Here is a 21577-nt window from a genome sequence, read left to right on the forward strand (position 1 = left end):
TGCGTGTGTGTGTGTGTGTGTGTGTGTGTGTGTGTAGGTTTGGGGTCGCTGGAGGGAAGCTGTCATCACTCAGCTCATGACCAACAAACACAATGCACACTCTGACCCCAGCTGTCCATCACAGGGTCAACCTCCTATCCCTGTGGAAGAGTGCGTTAGCTAATTCCTTCCCCTGTGTTATGGACCTGAGGGGGACTCTACAGGTGCAAGTGTGTGTGTGTGTGTGTGTGTGTGTGTGTTTGTGTTTGTGTGTGTCTGTGTCTGTGTCTGACAGATTATTGTATAACGAGAGAGGGTGCTCTCTGGCAATGATTTTATTTGATATGGACCTATAAATCAAGTCTTTTGGAACAAGAGATGTGAGATATTCTTTTTTCTCCTTGCCCTTATCTCTGACAGAAGGATGGATCGTTTTTAGCTCTTTTTGCTTCCTGTGTATGACAGGTTATCACTCCTGGGACAGATACAGAAGAGAGAGGGGGGAGAGATAGAGAGAGAGTGAAGGAAAATGATGCTCCATGGCTGATGTATCGGATGGCAGATGAGGGGCTGAGGTGAGGGTAGAAGGGGAGAGAACAGAGTGATTTAACGCTGGCCTGTTCTCTCCTCTCCCCTTATCCCTGCCCTGCTTCTTTCATGTCTCAACCAAGGGTCGACCTGCCTGCTGCCCCAGATGTTGCTGTCTGTCTGCGCTGCCCTCTACAGGATGTGCCCCCCTCACCACCAGACCTACAAACCTATACTCGCTTAATTGATTTCAGGGGGGAAGGCCCTCTCTCTCTTCTCTGTTTCAAACACACACACAGACAGCTTGCCAACAGCTCATGCTCCCAGTGCATACACACATACACGCGGCTGGCGCTGTGCGCTGTCAACGCTAATTCAATTTGAGACGCGGAAGTGTGACTAACAGAAGACCTGCAGAGTGTTTTACCATATGCACCACACACACACCTACACACACACGCAGTACTTTACACTGGTATAATAATAAAGTCTTATTAATAGATATCATTTCTGTTTCTCACATTATCAGAACAATGTCATCTGGTAAACAACTTGAGTTTTTCTTTATTAACCCCATCAATTCACTACTAATAATGAGTCAATATACAGGCAGCTCATTGAGAATTTATTTTGTTATAATACAAAATATATATTCTGTAAGTGTAACCAAACCCCCGCCAAATCTTTGTTTACAGAAACTAAAGATACATCAACAAAAGTCTGTGCTGCAGAATAGTGCTGATCTATGCTAACATGCTCATGACAATTAACAACAGTCCAGGAGAGCTGGTGTACTATCAGCTCACCTGTGTGAACAGAAGCTTCATGGCCCTTTGTGATTCAGACTCACCAGCTGTATCATTCAAGACAGAGACCTTCTGCTGTGATGTTATCAATAGTTGTGAAATGTTATGATTAGCAGGCACATATTGTTTAAACTATGTGCTCATCAAAGTTACTATTTAAGCAGGCCTATAATGTTTTAGGATTTTTTTTCACTGGTTGGCCCTTTTACGCTAAGCTAGCCATGCAGTAGCGTTCAAACTAGATTAAAGACTGCTGCATGGCTAGTTTAGCTTAGAAGAGCCAACTAGTGAACCAAACCAGGAAGAGTAGAACAGGGCATGAAGTGTTTTAACTCAATTTTCTGAAACACAAAGAGTTAAATAGAAACTTCTGTTTGTTTGATTTAGCCTAAGGCTTTGGTAGTCTAGTCGAGTCTGTTAAGTGTATTTTCAAAGTGAAGCATCACGCACAGTTCATACTGCAGAATGTGTGTGCTGTAACGGAGACTGGCAGACGGCCTCAGTAAAGGGTAAAGACAAGGCTACATGTCCATGTTCACGGGTTGTTTGACTGTAAGAGATATCAGCTGGGTTATGGGGTGAGGTGAAATCTTAATGAAGCGTGCTGCGGGGAGCAGGGATGGATAGGACCAGCTGTATTGGAGTGTGTGTGTGCATGTGTGTGTGTGTGTGTGTGTGTGTGTGTGTGTGTGCATGAGACAGTAAAACTGATTAAAAGCAGCGTTAACACATCTGACAGGAAGCAATGGTCAAGAGGTGAGTGGAAACTGGGAGAAAGCCCTGGGCTGGAACGATTAGACACACACTTACCAGCCACAGCAACAGCAGATGGAGACTGGGGAAAGCCCTGGTTGCAGCGATTGGTCACACATGCCCATCGATATCTGAGTAGAACCAATCAGCTCGGCTTCCTGTGTTTGACCTGACCCTTTACGCGTAGTAATAGAATATTTAGAATGGGAGGCCATAGAGAATAAAAAAAGACAAGGAGAGGAAAAAAAGAGCCTGGGGCTACCTTGTATATGAAACTCACCTTAAACACAACTCAAGTCTCTTTTCTGTCTTAACTCATAACTGATGATGAAATACAAAAGGGTTCAGATGTTTTGATTCGCTTAAGACTCAGGTACATATTCATAAATTATTAGAAACATCACAGGCAACAACACCACTTAAACAATGTGTCACTGCAGGAACAATGTTAGAGAGACCAGGGCAGCAACAGGTGAGTGTTAGGCTAAATTGAACTAAACTTAACACTGTGGTCAATTAGATCCACAGAAAAGTGGAACTGAATTCCCACCTATATACCCGAAACTCTACCAGCTTCAGTGTTTTAAAAAAACAAAACTTAAATCATGTCTGATGGCAAACCAATAATGGGACTGCTGATTTAAACCTTCAAATAATCCACCTTGAAGAGGATGTAAATTAGCTTTAAAGCTAACTTGGGCCCAATAGTTAGGTTGTGCATGGCCCCTGTCAAAATAAACCAAGAGAAACTACTGAGAAGTTACTTACCTGTAATATAGATTTGCTTTCAATTTTATTTTCATTGGGCTTTAGTAACATGCCTCTTTTCCTGCTGAATCCCAGATCCCGACTGACCGTCTGGACATACTGTCTCATATCCTGTGTATGACTCATGAAGAATAACCAATTCCCCTTGTTGTAATTAGAGCTTTTTCATCGAGCCAGCGTGTGTGGCGCTCAGCAGCTCTCCCCCCTGTACTGAAGCTGAAGACACGTTGGCCTAGGGGACAGGACCACCGGCCCACCGGATCCCTGCCTGTCAGCGACTACCACTCCTTTAGGAGAGGAGAAGTAAAGTTAGGTATCAACACCTTGCACATGCACATACAGCGCTCGTACAGGAGCCGTCTCCTGCACATCTGGAAGAAGCATCCCTGCACATGCTGAGAGGAACAGAGTAGAGGGTGAAATAGGCCATGAAAGACTCTCGGCTTTAATCATGCTTAAATAGATGGCCAGTGAAGGTTTCAAAAAGTTTGAAAACAAAGCTTAATAAATAGATTTTGGGGCTCGGCCAGCAGAGGGACATGGAATTTTAATTTCAGGTGATCTAACTCTGGGCAGAAATGACTGACATCTGTTGGATCACTGGGGTCAGTGTTTTTTGAGAACTTGAAGTATGTGTGTCTTAGTCAAAATAGAGTCTTGTGTCAGTCTTGAGGCAATGATGATGATTGTGAAGGTAGTTAAGTGTGTGCTGATGATGATTAGGAAGGACACAAAAAGGGTCAGAGGTGGCTGAGTGTCACTCTGGAAGACTCACATCAGCCATGGAGCTGTGGGTGTGCTCATGTATGGATATTTGTGTGTGCTTAGACAGCACCTGTAATGGCTCCCAGCTGAGTCCTGCCCATCCCCTGGGAGTTGGTGAACTGTGTGTGTATGCGCGTGTGTGAAATGAGGCACTGGCATGCGAGCGGCAGAGGGCGGCTTCCTCTACAGGTGACACCTTTGACCTTTCATCTGTTCCCTGTTGGAAGAGAGAGAGAGAGGAGGGGGAGAACGGTATGCAGGGATGCATAGTTTGTTCAAACAAACAAGATAAAGACAAGAAGAATGAGACAAGTAGACCATGTTGTACGCCTTTATTGACTGCGTCTTTGCATATAAGTGTGTGGTGAGCCATAAGACTGGTAACTGCTACATGCAAAAAAAAATCCTTAAACATACCTGCTGTCTTGAAAGCATACTCAAAGCCAACATTTGCAGAGCCCTATTTTTTGGGGGGAAATATAAAAAGAGAAGTTTCAACACTAAAGCCAAAAATTGGAGAACAGAAACGAACAGGGAAACGACACTAGAGGTCTCCACAGCCTCAGTCAAGACACAACAGTTACAAGCATGCTCTTAGCAATACTTAGTCAGTCATTCAGTCTGTAATAAATAGATAAATACATAAATATATTGCTCTTTGCATTGTATACATAGTGTAAAACTAGTTGAGAGTGAGGTATAAGCAAATAAACAGTAAACTATTGGGGTTTTTTTCACAACACTTTGCTCACAAAAAGTAGTTCAGGAACATATCCGGAGTTTAACATTTAAAGGATTTTCAATAAATAATCAGAATACATATTAAATATGAATGTGTAAATTACATTTTTATGGAGCGTCTCCATTTAGTTTTAGTTAGTATCAGGTTGGTTAATATCCTGTTTTCAGTCCTTCTCTGCTGTTGGACAGCTTCTTTATTTCTCACTAACAACAAACCAGGAACACACAGGAGGGTACACAGCTTGCAGGCAAATGGCACTTTTTGTTGATTCTTCCGTTTTTAACTCCGTCCCTTCTTGCTTCTCCTCATCTCGTCCCTCCTCATGACCTTGTCATTTCCTACACTGCTATGACACCTGGTCTCGCAGTCTGGACAGCCTCTGGGAAAGCTCATCCTGGTGACAACACAAGAAGAGGAAACATAGAACTGCATTAGTTCAGCCTGCAGTTCAGTATTTTGAGGCGAACATTTCCTTCTCAGAGTCAGTTTCAAAACCCAAAAGAACTTTCTTTTATTATAGTATTAGTGGCAATAAACTTGAAATAATCCTAGAAAATCTTAAACCCTCTTAGGTTTAGAAAGGGATTCATGCAAGAAGAAAGAAGCATTTATCAATTGGACAGCTTGAGGAATAGGACTTAAAGTGCTTCTTCCAGGAGTATCAATCACCCCTTGTTGGCTTGAAAGGTAAAGGATTAAATGTCTTCAGTTATGCCCTTCACAAACAACGTCTGTGGTTAGCTTGAGTTATGTTGGTTACAATAAATTCCACGGGCGAGTTGTCATAATGGAAAACATATCCAAACATCTTCTGGACATTTTGAAGACTTCCTGCAACATAATCCGCCTTTTCCGCTGTCCATCACATTATTCCTAACAGTTGTTATGCATATAAAAAAAGAGGCTGAATACTCAGCTTTTTGTAACACTCTTACTGCACTGAAGTGCTGCTGCTCCACCATGCCCACTACGTCTTTCAGCCATTTGTGGTGATACAGTTATTGTTTTGAACATGTTGAGCTTACAGATTGTCAATAACTAAATAGTTATAGCAACAAACAAGGTGGCTTGATCTCCACATATGACTGAAACATAAACCATTAAAATTACTTTAAACAATGAACAAATAATGTAGTGAGAGCAATAAGAAGTTAATTTGAAATTAAATTAAATTCTGGGCTGGGGTTGGGGGCATGGAGGTTTTGGAGCTACTCAAAATGTTAAGGTATATACTGTATTGGAGAACTTGTGAATGGAGTCCTTTGCTCTACACTTTAACTTCTCCATGAGACATGAAAACCCCGACATGAAACCACTGTTCTATTGGTTTCCATTGAAGCAGGATGATGCTATGAGGTGTAAGAAAGCTAAAGTCTCTGATTAAGATTAGGAATGACACACTTTTCAATGTAGATCAGAAAAGAGCTTCATAGCATGCTATAGAGATGTTACTGCAGAACAAAACATACGGGCAGCACAGGCAGGAGCCTGATATCACACGTGTTGGTTCAACAAGCTGCTGCTTTGACAAGATTCTGTTGAAATCTTCTTTTTTTTTTATCTCATCGTGAAAATGTGTCAGTGTTGGATCCTACATACTATACAGGGTATATGTATAGGGTACCCCTTTAGGGTCTTTTATTTATTGGAGTATTTCATAGTGTATCACTTTAAATTTGGGTGACACTGTTTCGTGTTTACCAAAGAGACTGCCAAAGACGGTAAGGACAATATGTGGCTTCTGTTCTGGGAAGTGAATCACCAACAATAGCAATAGCATCAAGCTAAGAGTGGGTGTGTAACCTGCTCTGTTGAAGCCACAGATGAAGCCAGTGACGAAGTGTGGCCCGAGGGGAGCTCCAGGTTAAGATCCAACCTAAAACCAGGAATAAAACAAAGAAATGTTTTCACTGTGATTTCTGCTTGGCTGCCTAGCTCTTAGAGAAAAACAAGAAACTGGAGGATATTCAAAATAAATCACTCTGAACACAGCTTCTTCAAGTAGTACCATTCATCTTAAGCCTTGTACACTTTTAAAGAGAAACAATCCAAAGGTTTGATAAAAAAATGATTTTTAAAGGATTTTCTCTTGATTTTAAGAAGTAGGTTCTGATTTCTTTTTTAATATTGCTTCTGTGATATTTCTATTTTCTTATGTTTTGCTGTTTGCATTTTCATGTTTTCATCTGAGCCATACTCACCCTGCTTCATCGGCCATTTCACGCATGAGTATATCCACGTCATTCTGGGGACAGACCATGAAATATTGTATTTCATAAAACTTTTTTAAAGATTAAGTACACACATGTTGCACAAGGAGCCACAGGTTTGTATACTAAGAATACCTGAGGTGTTGTGAGAGTGGTGGTGCTACTCATGGTGTCTTCCATCTGAGCTGTCTGCACATCAAGAGTTTCAAATTGGTTTTCAAACTTGTCCATTAACGCAGAGATCTGTAGAGAAGGGGAGATCATATTAGACTACTATTATCATACTTCGTTGTTGCTGCTAATACAATACATACTTGTATCATTACTGCTGGCATTGTAGCCATTAATCTGTTGTATTTACTGTTGTTGTGATAGTTGTTTGTCTCCATCCGTTTCTGTCTTTCTACATCTCCATCTATCACATATTCCAAAGCCCAACAGTTTCAGCAGATGACTGTCAACATGAGTCTGGTTCTGCTCGACGTTTCTACCTGATAAAAGGTAGTTTTCCCTTTAAATGTTATGTATGGTCTGGACCTGCTCTTTTTGTGATGTGTCTTGAGAAATAACATTTGTTATGAATGAGCGCTATACAATGAAGACAGATTGAGACCGAAAACAACAACAGCCCAAACATCCTAATAACACGATTTCTCTCACCCTATCTGTGGAATGAATACGATTTTTACCTTCTCCAAGTTCATGCTTTTCAGTGTAGAATCCATGGACTTGACCACTCCAGACATCGATTTAGATACCTCAACAAAAAAACATAAAACAAATGTTTTATCTAAAAGCTTTAACTAAAAGCCTTAGTTGTCAATTTTTCAGTTCTAAGATTCCCCAAGTCAAAGCAGGAATTGAGTGTTTGAGTGTTAGATAAGCAAGATATAACGTCAGATTAAAGTGCTGTACACTTATTTTTCCACTAGGTGTCACTTGTACTTTTTTAACCAGATACACTGTCACATCTACCTCATCACTTGTACTTAGTACCCTTTTCAAAATCAGCTTAACAGAGGTTCAATTAAGTGTTTATATCACACAGGACAACCAATTCTATAGACATGATTTAGTTGTATTCTATTTAATTAGGCTCATTTTCCAGTGAACCTACGCTGAAGCCAGTGAAAGAAACTGTCACTCTCATAAGAGTGGAAAGCCATAGGCATAGAGTCTGAAGCACATCTAATTACTGTATGTAACAAACATCTTATGTCAGAGGTTGAAGAGCTGCAGAGAGTCAACTTATCCAGGTAATATGTCAAAAATAGTCTCTATTAGTATACCATAGAGGTCTTGAAGAATTTAAAAAAAGTCTTCAATCTTGTTCAAGTGGTTTTAAGATACTGACGTCACGCTCAAGTTTATCAGTCTCTCTCTGTTGATTAAATCTAACAAAGAATCACAATATCCCTAATATGATGATGACGAGGAGAATTACAATGAATACCAATATTGACTAGGCAAGGGAAATAAACACAAACACTGAAAGAAAGGAAAAATGTTCAAATTATCATCCGTGGTGGAGAAAACTTCTCACCACAGCTAACAGTACAAAACTCTGCACATTTTCTCTGCTCAAAATGATCTGTCAAATGTGAATCAGAAGGTATCTTAAAAACTGGACATCTGACTGCAGCGAGGTTTGTTTTTCAGATACCTTGTTATGATGACCTAAATAAAGTAGCATCAGAAAGCAACACAAGACTTCTACAAACCATGAACCAGTAATCCTCACCTGATTCATGGTCACAGCAGTCTGGACCCTTGAAGCAACAGCGTCCACACGTGCACTCATCCTCAAAAAGTTAAGGGACTGATGCTTCTGACGGATGGCATTCTCTGCATGGATCCTTGCTGCCTCCATGTTACCCTTCTGGACAGCCTGAGAGAAAGAGGAAACAGCATTACAAACACAAACAACACAGAGTATATCTGCAATGTGAACCAGCTTGTCCCTGCTTCTCAACATTTTAACAAACACACCTGCTTCACTTTTGCTTTTTCGGCCTTTTCCTCTTTGTCACATTTCTTGGAGTTGCGCTGTAGCTCTTTGGCAGCAAACTTGAGGTTGAACAGTTGTTCTGTAAGGCCAGTATAGGAATATTTCAAGTGAAACACCCAAACGATGATCTATTTGAATCCAGATGAGTGTGAAGAAGAGATACTGTTCATTCAATTCAAAAAAACTTTATTTGTCCCCGGGGGGCAATTCAAAGGCACACAGAGCAGTAAATTAACAACAGTGCAGGTAGACGAAACATTTTAAACCTAAAATATAAAGTGTCAATTTAAATACAACTTAAAGCTTAAACTTAACTTAAACATATAAAGGAGTAGATATAAGTGGACAGTGATCGGACTAACATATGTAAACAGAACTATGTGCAGTAAATGAGAAATAAATATATATATACAGAGTGCAAGGACAAACACGTAAACAATAAACAATGTGACCAAATGCACTCAGGTTGTTTATTTAACAAGCCAAATATTCTTGTTTCTCAGTTAAATGAATGAAGTTACATTTCATCAAACCGAGCTTACATTACATTACAGCTAACACCCGCTATTGCTAGGCAACTGTAACCGTTATGCAGCCCTTTTTGGACAGAAAAGGATACTCTCCATATTCGGCATGATGAAAGTCTCTGTCTGCTACAAAATGTTCTGCCTAGTTGTGTATATACAAAGTGGCATCCAGCCACTCACTTGTCTCCCGAAGTTGTATGTTTTGATTTTTTTTCTGGCTAGCGTAAATTCGCCGCTGTACTGAGTCAAGACGCTTCCCATGTGCGTACTTCCGCTTTTGCTTGAACTGCGTTTGGCAGATTTGTAATGTAATATTTGTGTTCCAGTCAAAAATGTCTGCCTCATTCACGTTGTAACATACAATATATATTTTTTTTATTGAAAAAGGTCAGGACAAACATGATGTATAAACTAAATGTTTATAAATAAAACGTCGACCATTATCCCCGTCCCTCATCTTAGTGACGATGTAGCAATGCTTACTACAATTTCATTTTCCTTATTTGAAACCTAGACAGATCGTTGAAATTAGTTCACATGATATGAGAAAGACGAGTATTCTATGTGTAATACGGTTTTTTTGTGTCCCTAAGCTATAGGTTCGGATTTATGGCTGGTTCATGTGGATTGTCTACGTTCAGTGAACTATCATGATGTACCCTCGTCTTTCAGCACACTCTTTGACTCTCTTTCGGCGTCGGTCGTCACACGGTCACGATTTTGCATGGCGTGCTTGCGCTTCCTCCTACGTCACGGCTGTTTGAGGAGTGGACGGGCACGCGTGTCCAAAGCAGACAAGTCCCATCCAGGCTAAAAATAGTTTGTTACCCGGTATCGGTAGGTTGTGGTACACGTCTAAGTGACGTCATTTGTGCTTTTTTGGTGAAGGAGTAAATTGACCTTTTGTACTATCCGTCTGCTTTAACGCTTTCGCTCCCTTTCTTTTGGGTAATTCCTGATGCATCAGCATTCATTTAGCATCTTTTTGTAAAGTTATTTTTTTGGTGAAGGCTAAGTGGTTAGTCTAGGCTGCAGGGCGTCAGCTGATGGAAACATACAAGGATATGGGCATGCTGGTGTTAAAGAGAAGAACACACCAACAAGATCATCGTTTGACCATGGAGACGGGGAGACACGGTTTCACTGTGTCTGTGTGTGTGTGTGTGTGTGTGTGTGTGTGTGTGTGTGTGTGTGTGTGTGTGTGTGTGTGTGTGTGTGTGTGTGTGTGTGTGTGTGTGTATACACCGGCCAGTTGAAAGGGGCTGGGGTTGGGGGGATTATCGGCTGGGTCAGGGGGAGGGAGAAGCATGGATGACTCATACTGTAGCTGCTGATATTCTGTATGGACACAGCACTAGGTAGCCTATAATGACGTGGAGGAGAAGTGTTTCATAAAAACAATTGGCTAGGCCTTTTCAGGTCTTGGCTTATGGCTAATATTGGGATCTTCCAAGGTTTTCTCTTTGAGGTTTTAGGGCATCACCCAATTTGACCCAAACACAGATGTCGTGACTTCAATCAAAACACAAACACGAAGTGACATCTTAGATGATATTGTGAGTTCAGTGTTTGGAAACTTCTCATGTGATAAAAAACACGAACCCTGGAAAAACTTTAGTTTAAGTGTTGTTTTCAGTCAGCTGAACTTTGGATAGTCCTAGCCTATCCGACTAGAGTCGAGACATTTATTCAGCAATGTGTTGAAGGTTGTTAAGGTGTGTTATGTTAAGGTTGAAGCACTATAGGTTCATTCTTTAAGTTCTACATTTACACGTAAAGTGTTATTTTAAAAACGGTAAAATATATAAAGCTGTAGTATTTGACAACCCCACACACGACCCCACCACCATTGTTGTGACCAATGACTGCACACACAGAGAGACACACACTTCCCAGTCATAACTGAATGACGGCAGGTCGCTATGGAAACTGCGTTACGCTCCGGGCGGCCGGAGGAGAAAACAAAGAGAGCGACGACTCATTCCCGTCTTCATTTCAGCACCATGCGAGCTCCTGGACAGCTCCTAGCCTCATATGCCTTACAAGGGACAGAGTCGCATCAGCACCGAGCCTAACCGGAGTGGGTACAGGGACTTCAGAAGAAAAGCAAGCCTCCGAAATAGAGAGTCAGACTCACCGAACCTGGAACTCGGTGTACACTCAAGGTTGAGTTCTTCTGTGAAGCCAGGAGCGAGGTGCTCCCTCAGATGCCTCAGCAACAGGTAAGACGCCACCACTCAGTAAAGTTACATAGGCTATTTCACTTTTGTGAGTTTGCATGGAGACCCAATACAGGTTGGCTATTTGGTGCGTTTTCATTTAGATATTAAGAGGTGGGCTACATCTGTCCTGTATATCCCTCCTGGCACTTAATTGCGGTTAATTGACCTCACCTGTTATCTCAAGAGTGAGCTAGAGCGCCATTAGGTGATTAGTGTGAGGACCAGCATGGCTCTGGATCTCTTCCAGTAAATTAAAGTGCGTAATGGACTGTTCAAATGCAGAAAGGGAAAACTAGAACCTCCAATTGTAGGCTATTTTATCTGGGGGAAAAACTGTTTAATATGACAAAAAATGTTTTCAAGGCGCACATCCAGCAGTTATCTTTTAAATACAAAACACATATCTTTTAACAACATCCCATACTGAGGTATTACCTTTTATTTTAGTTTTACGAATAACTTATGTTTCATATAATAATGCATGAGATCACTAGAGAAAGTAAGGGACACACATTTAGCTTTATCAAGAGTTTTCCATGAAGAACAATTAAAAATATCTTCCCATTGTTCTACTTTTCTTTTTTAGATTCTGTTATGGAGTTTGGTTAGCGGAGCATTGGTGGTTGTTTATGTTGTAGATTTGGTCCTGTGAATACAAGGACATTTGATTCGTTGGGTTTTCAATGGCCATAGATTATGTGTGAGCTGAGCCGATACGCCTGGATGAGTCACTCAGGCTGCAAGTTTGCAGAAGAGTGCTATAGGGGAGGGGGAGATACAGGGGGGTAGCTGGGAAACAGTCCTGCAGTGCCTCTCTGCCTCCTGAACACATTGTTTCTTTGTATATGTTCACTGTCAACATCTGGAGCTTTATCTACCACCTCTGCTTGGAGCATTGATTTTTTTTTTGTTGCATCTTGAGTTTCACATCTTAATAGCTGGAGGCAGACAGATGTCTCATCCATGGCAGCTTTTTAGGAGTTTGTGTTTGAGACCCCACTTCATTGTCTTCTGGTAAGCATACTCAGTTGTTTTTGAGTTAGCAGAAATGTAACCTTTTGAACTTTTTACTGACTCTATTTAGCAAAGTGCAATTCCTGCGTGTTTGTTGAAATGTGTGCAACATGAATTAGACTTTTTATAAACAATCTCTGTGATAGATTGTTTGCAGTTGTTGCAGACTAAAGCACTCAGAGGTCTGAAAAGCTTGGACCAGAAAGCTTCCCATGTTTATTAGTATCACAGTGTTTACCTGACTAGCAATCAGTAACATTCAGCTGTAGCTCGGAGTGACATCCATTCCCTATAGCAAACAATAGGTCATAATGCGCACTCTCCCTGAAACACTTTTATGTGCAATCACACACTCACTCACATATCAGAAACTCTTCTGATTGGCTTAGTTATTCTTTTTTTTATCGAAAAATGGGATCAAGTTTGTGCAGACTGATTGTTGGACCCTTGATGAAAAAAGATAGTGTACAACTGTGAGGAAGATCACACATGTTTGAGCCAAATTTAATAGTTTGATATTATACTTTGCTTTATTTCTATTTGTGTTCGAAGGTGTAACATAAAAGCTTACGTGCACTACATTCTTCTGAATGTGCGTGAGAATCATTGTTTGTATACACATGATGTGGTGCTCTCTCAGACAAGAAAACAGATGTGTGTCTTTAATTAGTGACGTTGGTGTGATAATTGCAGTCTGCTGGCGATGACTCATTCAGCTTAACCCTTACTCTTCTGGTGGAAACAATCAATAAACAAAGATTTAGCCTGCCTTTATCATCATTATTATTTACATTAGAAGCTTTCACAACCATTTGAAATGACTACATTACTATTGTTATTTTTTCCTATATTTATTTTTTAACAAGAATCTAATGTATTAGTTAAGGTTTTGTTAATAATTGTTATAAGTCTTTGATCTTACTGTAATGAGCTTCAGATTCTCTGATTCCTTTAGGACAAATGCTTTTGATTTGTTGTGATCTGGTTGAGCAGTGGAAAAATATTTATGCAGAGCACATCTATGTGTATCACTCCATGTGTCATCTTGTCAACACAGCAGTTACATTAGCATTGTGGAAAAGCTGTCAGCCAAGCTGTGACTTACAGACAGCAGACTGGCAGGGAGCATGCATAGGAGTGTGAGTGAGCGCTCAGTGTTGTTGTGTGTGTGTGAGAGAGAGTGCATATTTTTTTGTTTGGGAGGAGTTAGAATAAACTCTCATTGTTACCTCCCCCCCCCCTTTCAGGGCAGCAGTATGTCTGAGACCAAATCCAGCCAGCGGTTCCACAGCCTGAATGCGGAGCAGGTGGAGGTTCTCCATCAGGTTTTGTCAGAGGTTGTTCCTATCCATGGCCGCGGGAACTTTCCCACATTGGAGCTGCGTCCCCGAGACATAATCATAGCTGTGCGGGCCAGGCTTCAGAAGCAGGGAATAACAGTTAGAGATGTTCGTCTGAACGGCTCCACAGCCAGCCACGTGCTTGTCAGAGACAGCGGAACGAGCTGCAAGGACCTGGACATCATCTTTGGAGTTGAGTTGCCCTGTCAGGAGGAGTTCCAGGTATGATTACTGTTTAATATTTAAGAAGGAGCAGACTATGTAATAACAGGAATTATTTTTTGTGTCGCTCCATTGATACTTTTGTTGTTTTTATTTATTTCATATTGATCATTTGAACATTGAACTGACTGAATCAATAATATTGGTTTAATTAGAAATCAAAATGATCAGGAGACCTAAATCACAAGCTAACCAGAATATTCAGTTCTGTGATAAAACCAAAACTGTTTGCACTCAGATTTCAGTCAGCAGCTGTAGCTGTCATGTTGTTGACCTTTTCTCCTTCCAGGTGATCAAAGAGTCCGTGCTGGGGTGCTTACTGGACTGCCTACCTTCTGGGGTCAACAGAGAGCGGATCAGCAGTGCCACAATGAAGGAGGCCTACGTCCAGAAAATGGTGAAGGTCTTCAATGAACAAGACCGCTGGAGTCTCATCTCCCTCTCAAATAACAGTGGTAAAAACCTGGAGCTCAAATTTGTGAGCGTGCTGAGGCGGCAGTTTGAGTTCAGTGTTGATTCCTTCCAGATCATTCTGGATCGTCTCTTGGAGTCCTACATGCAGCAGGAGTCACTGCACAGAAATAAAACAGTTGATCTTGAAGACCAGCCTGCAGACAAACATTTAGTGAATCAGTGTAAAGACTCTCCCTCACTTCTCCAACAGGCCAACTCTACAGAAATAGATAACTATACTGGTAGAGACTTACTCAGCAAGAAGGGGGCTCCAACCAGTCAGACACTTCCGAGAGACAAGGTGCATGAAAAGGACTCCCAGATAGATATATCACACCAAACTGAACATTCAAACCTGACAAAACACTCCAAAGTTGAAAAAGACAACAAAGTGAAAACACCAGGAGAGCTGAAAGAAGCATCAGAACACACAGAAAACATTAATGAGACAAACGTCTCCGACCAGACCTCTATAAATCTTTTGACAGAAAAGAAACCAACCTCTGAAAAAGCTAAACCACCAGCTCAGATTGACCTCGGACATGAGCCAGAGATGTCAAAAAAGACCAAATACTCAACAAAGGTAGAAAACTCAGAGCAAACCGAGCCCTGTGTCGGCCAACAGCCACCACATTCAAATACCCAGGAACTCACCGTCCTTATAGAACAGTCGAACCACACTAAACCTCCCGATGAACAGAAAACCCCCACAGAGCACAGTGAACATACAGAGATGCCGAAATCCTCACACGAAACCCAGACAGAGTCTCTAAATTTTGCAAAATTGAACAATATCGACTTTTTAAAGTGTTTCAGTGAGGATCAGGGCAACAAAGGAAAAGATCACACTCTGCATGTGTCGACCGAAGACTCCAGCACAGCTTTACATGCAAAGAAAGAAACTCAGCTAGCAGATGAAAACAGAGTTGAAACAGAAACATGGGAGCAAACTGAAAGGGAAAGTGATACAGAAATAACTGAAATTACAGAAGAGAGTTCATCATTAGAAGAAAAAACTGTAGAAGATACAGAGGGTATGGATTGTTCCCGTCCCACCTCTTCCATATGGTTTACACCTCACGACACACTGGAGCTCCACAGCACATCTCACATAGATAACTCAGATGAAACACCTAAAACAAGTGATGCCCTCAGTCCCCCAGATACTCAGGATGTTTTACCTGCACCACCAAGCCTTGTTTCCGACAATAAGACCTCCTCCTCTCCTTCTTGTAAGGCCTCAGAACGTCTGTCTCACATGGTAGTACTCAAACACTCCTCTCCCAAACCCCCTCGGAGGATGTGTAGGAAGGGTTACCCTACTCCGCTCCCCAGTCAATTTTCTGATCCTGTTCCAGAGCCCTGTCTAGATCCCGATCCTGAGATGGCCCTTGACGCTAAGCCAGTAACCTCCAGTTCAGACCCCTCTCCTACCCCAACAACCAATGTGTCTGATGAAATAAATCCTGGGCCTGAACCCAAACTTTCAAGTAACCAACCTGCAAATCTAGACCTTACCGTAGCTCCCGAGTCTGCCCCTGAAATGATAGCCCCCCCTGTTGTCGATCCTAATTCTGCTTTACCTCATGAGCTACCTATCTCTCAGTTAATCACAGAGAATTCTGATGAGACAAGTAGTCAGGGCTTAAAAGAGACACAATGTACAAATATGGATTCTGATTCTCAATGCCAGTCCTCCCCTAAAGAGCCTATCCCTGCACCCGAGCAATCAGAGCCCCCCGACTCAGTGGACACATTAGATATGTTCGAGACAAACACTCAAGAACCTGTACATACCTCAGAAGTTGAGCTCAGTGATGAAGATGAAAATGGAGAACTACATACCAAAAAGTTGGGCTTGAATCAGGCAGATGGCAACCCTCAAGAGACCACACTAAGTCCATCCTCCTCTTCCCTCTGTGTCACCCCTCCTGTACTCAGTCTTTCCCCACCCTACTGCACTCCCTCGCCCCCCAGCCTCAGCCCTCCCCAATGTCTGACCCCTCCCTCTCACTGCCTCTCATCCCCAATGATGAACAGCCCTGCTACTAGCTTTAGCTCTCCACCCCGGAGTGTCAGCCCTACCTCATCCTGCCTCAGCTCACCTCCTTACCTGACCCCTTCCATGCTTAGCCTCAGCCCCCCTCCACACTGTCTTAGCCCACCTTCCCCCTGCCTTAGCCCTCCCCTCCTTTGCCTCACCCCGCCAATAGAGTCAGACGACTTTGTACCTCAGGTATCTTCCGACGTGGAGCCTTTGATACTGAACACAGACAGCCAGGAGCTGATGAAAGAGGCCTCCCCTCAGCCAGGAATTCCTCTTCTACAAATGGAAGAAAAAAAGGAACAAGATTACATCTCCTCTTTGTCTCCTGTTGCAGAGCCTGTTTCTTTTCCAATCACAATCCCCAGCTCAACCTCACATGTGCTGCCTCACTCTCAGTCTGGAGGCCCAGAGGAATCAGCTCTACCACCAGCAGATCATGTATCCAGCTCCATGCCTGAGAACAAAGAGGCCCCCAAGGTACCCACCAACTTGTCTGAACAGAGCAACAATCCACAGGCATCAGGTTCAGTCCCTGCTGTAGAGGTCTTGGCAGAGAGCATGTATGGTGACTTTGAGGCAGCCATGGACCACTTGCGCTACCGCCTAATAGCTACCCGGAACCCTGAGGAAATTCGGGGTGGTGGCTTGTTGAAATACAGCAACCTGCTGGTTAGGGACTACCGTCCTGCCAGTGAGACTCAGATAAAGACCCTGGAGCGCTACATGTGCTCCCGCTTTTTTATCGATTTCCCTGATGTGCAGGAGCAGCAGAGGAAGATCCTGTCCTACTTGAAGAACCACTTTATAGGAGAGGAGAGAAGCAAGTACCAATACCTGATGACGCTGCGCCGCGTGGTTGACGACAGCACTGTGTGTCTGATGGGTCACGAGCGGCGTCAGACACTGAACATGATCACAGTGCTGGCACTGAAGGTTCTAGGAGAACAGAACATTATCCCTAACACAGACCATGTGACATGCTTCTACCAGCCTGCCCCGTATCTTGCAGAACACACTGCTCCCTATTTAGTAGAACCCAGCTATTGCAGCTACTACATACCCCAGGGAGGATCAACTCTGCTTTACCAACCTTACCCATTACACCTGCATTCACAGACTGGACTAGTCTGAAACACAAACACACTTAACTACACTAAACTCACAGTGGAGCAAGGTGCTTGCCATGAAGGAAGAGCTGGAGAATTGAAATCTAATCCAGGGATTAACTGTTTGGTCTATAATAGACCTATGGGGGTGGGAATGATTGGGTTTTACAGTAAACTCCCCAAGTACCCTGTATGGTTTCAACATGATTATATGTAATTATCTGGGCTTTGTGGGAAAGTAATAATTCTTCCGATATTGTTCAAATTCCAGAAAATGCTGTATGCACTGCATGAGTCATAGCCCTTTGGTCTCCTTTGGAAACCAGCTGAGCTGTTGACATTCACACACATCCACAGACATATTCATAAACAAACACACACACACACACACACACACATTTATATATACAGTATACACACAAACACACTTCCAGGTTCTTGAATTCTCGTATACTCTTTTCATGTTCTTATTGTGTTGTTTCTAAAGGGTTTGTTCAGAATGTGGACCTTGCCTGTGGTTAATATTGTGCATGGAAATTAGGACTGTTCTCTCACTGCCAAATACTGTGTGACTACTATGCTTCTTAAACAGTTTAATGTAACTTTGTTGAACCTTTACTAAATGGGTGTATTCTGAAAAAAAAAAGATAAGGGATAAGAGTCTACCAGTGTGTACAGTACTTTCATCAGAACATACCCATGCATGCACAACACAAACACACAAATACACACACACAAGCAAACATACATACAGTATACTTTATGCACACAAGGTAAGACAATGCATGAGTAGCTAAATATATAGAAAACATCCTGAAGTCAGGCAAAGGCTTATCATTTAATAAAAATTGATCTATTTTTGCAAGACTTTCCAAGATAAAACTCAGTGATAATCAGAATGGTTAGTTCCTACAGTAAAATGCCAACAACAATGCCTTTGCAATAGACTGTACAGCATATTGATGACAGTATATTTTGTGCGGATAAACTGCATTGTTTTCAGGTAAATTGTGTTCAGATGTAGTGCTTGATTCCGTTCCCTCGTGGAGTCTCTTCTGTAGTCGTGAAGTACTGTACCATCCAGTGTTGATTTGTTTAATGCTAACGTTTACTCTATGGAGGTGGTCAGGTTATAACCATCTTTGGGTCATCTCTAAACATGGCAGACGCAGATCAATCTGTCAAAACCGTAAGAAGTACATCCAAACTCCTGTGACTCCTCTCAGCATGAATCAGTGTCCTATAATTCACCCAGCCAGAATCAACATGGAACAAGTTCAAATTCACCTCAGTCCTGTTTGGATCTTCGTTTCAAAGCCGTGAAACTGCAACTATGACCAAAGATGGTTCGGTAGGGAAAATCAAGTGCCTAAATGTGAGACATCATTGGCATGTCTTTATCTCACTGCACTGGGGGGTGTAAACGGGGTGGGCCTTGGTCTGGGTTGGGTACGTGTTCAGTTTTTGACCCCTGTTATTGCTGCCCATTTTGATGTCTTCTTTAATGTAGTCCTTTGTTGTAGTTTATTCATGTACATTTTGATAAAATAAAGGAGAAACTCAAAAAAATCTTTTGAATTCTTTCAAAAATAAGCCTTTATTATAAGAAAACAAAGCCAACATTGCTTGTCTTTTTATTCTTCATTTTATTCATTCTTACTCTCTTCCCAAAAAGGATGCTATACAGCTTATGTATACTCCCCATGATTGCGCTTTGCAATGATCCACTTAAGCATGACTGTGAAATCATGATGGTGCTCAGGAGAGCGACCAAAAGCTGTGAAACGCTGTCTGTGTGAGGCCTCTTATCACAAATAACCTGTCCTTTGGATATGTTTGGACCAGAATGACGCACGTTGTACGCAACACAGCAGGCTCAACAATGTGATAATCTGAGGAGAATATGGTTAGTGAGGTGTGAGACTGAAACGAGAGGGCCAGAGGGTGTGTACACGTGTGTGTGTGTGTGTGTGTGTGTGTGTGTGTGTGTGTGTACTCGTGAAAACGTGCAGGTGGTCTCCTTTTTACCTATTTACCAACATTATGATGAAACAAAAGGGTTCCCTTTCTTATTCCATCACTGCCTCCACCCTCTCCTCCCACTTCACACCACTGATAAGTCGTGGGTGCGAGAAAATGAGACATCTCCACGGTGTGTGTGTGTGTGTGTGTGTGTGTGTGTGTGTGTGTGTGTGTGTGTGTGTGTGTGTGTGTGACACCATCATACTAAAACAGTATGGGTTTTCACTTGTGTGCTCAGCGTTGAAAACGTGTGGCTCTCTGGGAGAGAAAACGAGCGTGTGATCTAATAGGGTCCATATCAGCGTCTCACAGACCGCTAAGCCACTCTTGTCCACTCGGGGGTTTCCATAGAGACAGAGACAGGCAGCAAGATGGGCGCAGAGAGCATGACGGAGGACAGGGAAGACCCACACACCAAATGAGGGGGTGAGAGATGAAAACGAGCGAAAAAGAAAAAAGGAGGTGGGTGAAACAAAAGAGAAAGATAGTGCACAGAGTGATGGATGGATGAGAATATAGAGTTGAGGGGGAGACAAAGCCAAGGACAGAGAATGAGTAGGGAGGGAGGGGGGAGGGGGGGTTATAGATAAAGCGATGAGGGAGTTGCAGCAAGGAGCAAGGGAGTTGATAGGGAGAGCGTGGGAGGTTGTCAGGGCCTTCAGTCACAGGGGAGTCACTGTGAGGTGGCTGCAGTGACGACAGCAGTGATGTTGGAGCTGGAGCACACACACACACATATGTACGTGTGTGCACACATACATACACACAACTGCATGCACATCAATTCTCCTAATGGCCTGCCCACCCATCCACCCTCAACAAATAGTTTGAAACTCACTGAGACAAAAAAAGAACATCACCCACACATCTGTCGTTCTGTCTCTCAAACACCCCGGCCAATACATTTGATTTGACTTTTTGCCTCATATACATGCAGTTTGAAACATTATAATAAAGGGTGATTTTTATTTGAATACCTCAATGTTAAAATAGGCATGGTTAGTTGGGACATGCTTTCCCTGCAGGGGAATGAAAACAAATGTATCTAGTTGGGCTAAACAAGGCTTAAGGCATGAAACATACTGCTCTATCTAAAGTGGGAGTTGAGTTAATTAGGAGTCTTCCAGTCCCTCCTCGTCTTTTTGTCCAATTTAACTCCTCTGCAACTTTCTGTACGTTAGCAGTTAATTTAAAATCTCAAGTGAGAGCAGTGATTATTGGATGCCAGTTTACATACCAATAATTAAAAAGACAAAACACATTTCATTTCAGGAGGTTTAATGATCCTTTGAATACATAATGACTCTTCCCTGATGAGAATGTGGTGATAAAATGTTTGCATAGTATTCACCATTCATATTACTTTTCATTCACTACAACCTCACACTCCTTAACCTGTATACCACCCAGATCCTCTACCCTCCCCCCCCCCCCCCCCCCCCCCCACCCCCACCCACCCAGCCACCACCCGCACCCACTATGTTCCTCCCACCCACCTGCTTCATTGACTGCTATGACTCAGTCCTCTTTCAGCTGAGGGTACAAGAGGATAAAAACCTGGATGAAAAACAGCCAAGAAAACCATTCTACTCAAAGAAATCGAGCAATTGGCAAGAAAAGTGGCTGCTGCCTCTTAAGTTCTAATGCCACCCACCCCAAACACACACACACGCACACACACACACACACGCAAACACACACACACACACACACACACACACACACACACACACACACACACACACACACACACACACACACACACACACACATCTCTCTTACATTGAAATTGATGAAGTCTTACTTTATGCGTCAATTCATCCTTAACAGCCAAATTGGGATGGCAGTGTGGAGTGTTTCAAAAATAGTTTTTCATTTCTCTAGATAGAAGTGTGTGTCGTCACGACTCTGTGACAAGGATGGATGATTTCTTAAAGGCGAACTTGCCAGATACATGCCACACATGGAACCTAAATGAGAAACCCTTGAGGAACCGTACCTGTACATCAAGTTACATTTTTTTTATTCCACACACAAATTCAACCCACCTGTGCTACTTTCAGGC

General features: G+C 42.3%; 2 protein-coding genes across 2 annotated transcripts; one reads left to right on the top strand and one right to left on the bottom strand.

Annotated features, from left to right (window-relative positions):
* Nucleotides 1–3916: 3916 nt before the first annotated feature.
* LOC132982418 (charged multivesicular body protein 1B1-like) lies at nucleotides 3917–9346 on the bottom strand. The gene is made up of 8 exons (XM_061048902.1): nucleotides 9179–9346; nucleotides 8541–8638; nucleotides 8293–8439; nucleotides 7241–7309; nucleotides 6687–6794; nucleotides 6543–6586; nucleotides 6145–6217; nucleotides 3917–4735 (listed from the first exon to the last, which is right to left on the bottom strand). Exons 1-8 carry the CDS (start codon nucleotides 9192–9194, stop codon nucleotides 4688–4690), a joined length of 603 nt encoding a protein of 200 aa, XP_060904885.1. The 5' UTR covers nucleotides 9195–9346; the 3' UTR covers nucleotides 3917–4687.
* A 117-nt stretch (nucleotides 9347–9463) lies between these two features.
* LOC132982417 (mucin-2) lies at nucleotides 9464–19053 on the top strand. Its single transcript, XM_061048901.1, has 3 exons — nucleotides 9464–11308; nucleotides 13570–13884; nucleotides 14174–19053. The coding sequence occupies exons 1-3, from the start codon at nucleotides 11294–11296 to the stop codon at nucleotides 17513–17515; spliced, it is 3672 nt and encodes a 1223-aa protein (XP_060904884.1). The 5' UTR covers nucleotides 9464–11293; the 3' UTR covers nucleotides 17516–19053.
* Nucleotides 19054–21577: the final 2524 nt, after the last annotated feature.

This window comes from Labrus mixtus, chromosome 10 (assembly GCF_963584025.1).
Source record: "Labrus mixtus chromosome 10, fLabMix1.1, whole genome shotgun sequence".
NCBI classification, from domain to species: domain Eukaryota; kingdom Metazoa; phylum Chordata; class Actinopteri; order Labriformes; family Labridae; genus Labrus; species Labrus mixtus.

Coding starts and splice junctions, on each gene's coding strand:
- LOC132982417 (XM_061048901.1), top strand. Junction 13,885..14,173: donor CCTGTCAGGAGGAGTTCCAG/GTATGATTACTG, acceptor TTCTCCTTCCAG/GTGATCAAAGAGTCCGTGCT.
- LOC132982418 (XM_061048902.1), bottom strand. Junction 7,310..8,292: donor CTGCTGTGACCATGAATCAG/GTGAGGATTACT, acceptor TTTTTTGTTGAG/GTATCTAAATCGATGTCTGG. Junction 6,795..7,240: donor AAAGCATGAACTTGGAGAAG/GTAAAAATCGTA, acceptor CCTTCTCTACAG/ATCTCTGCGTTAATGGACAA.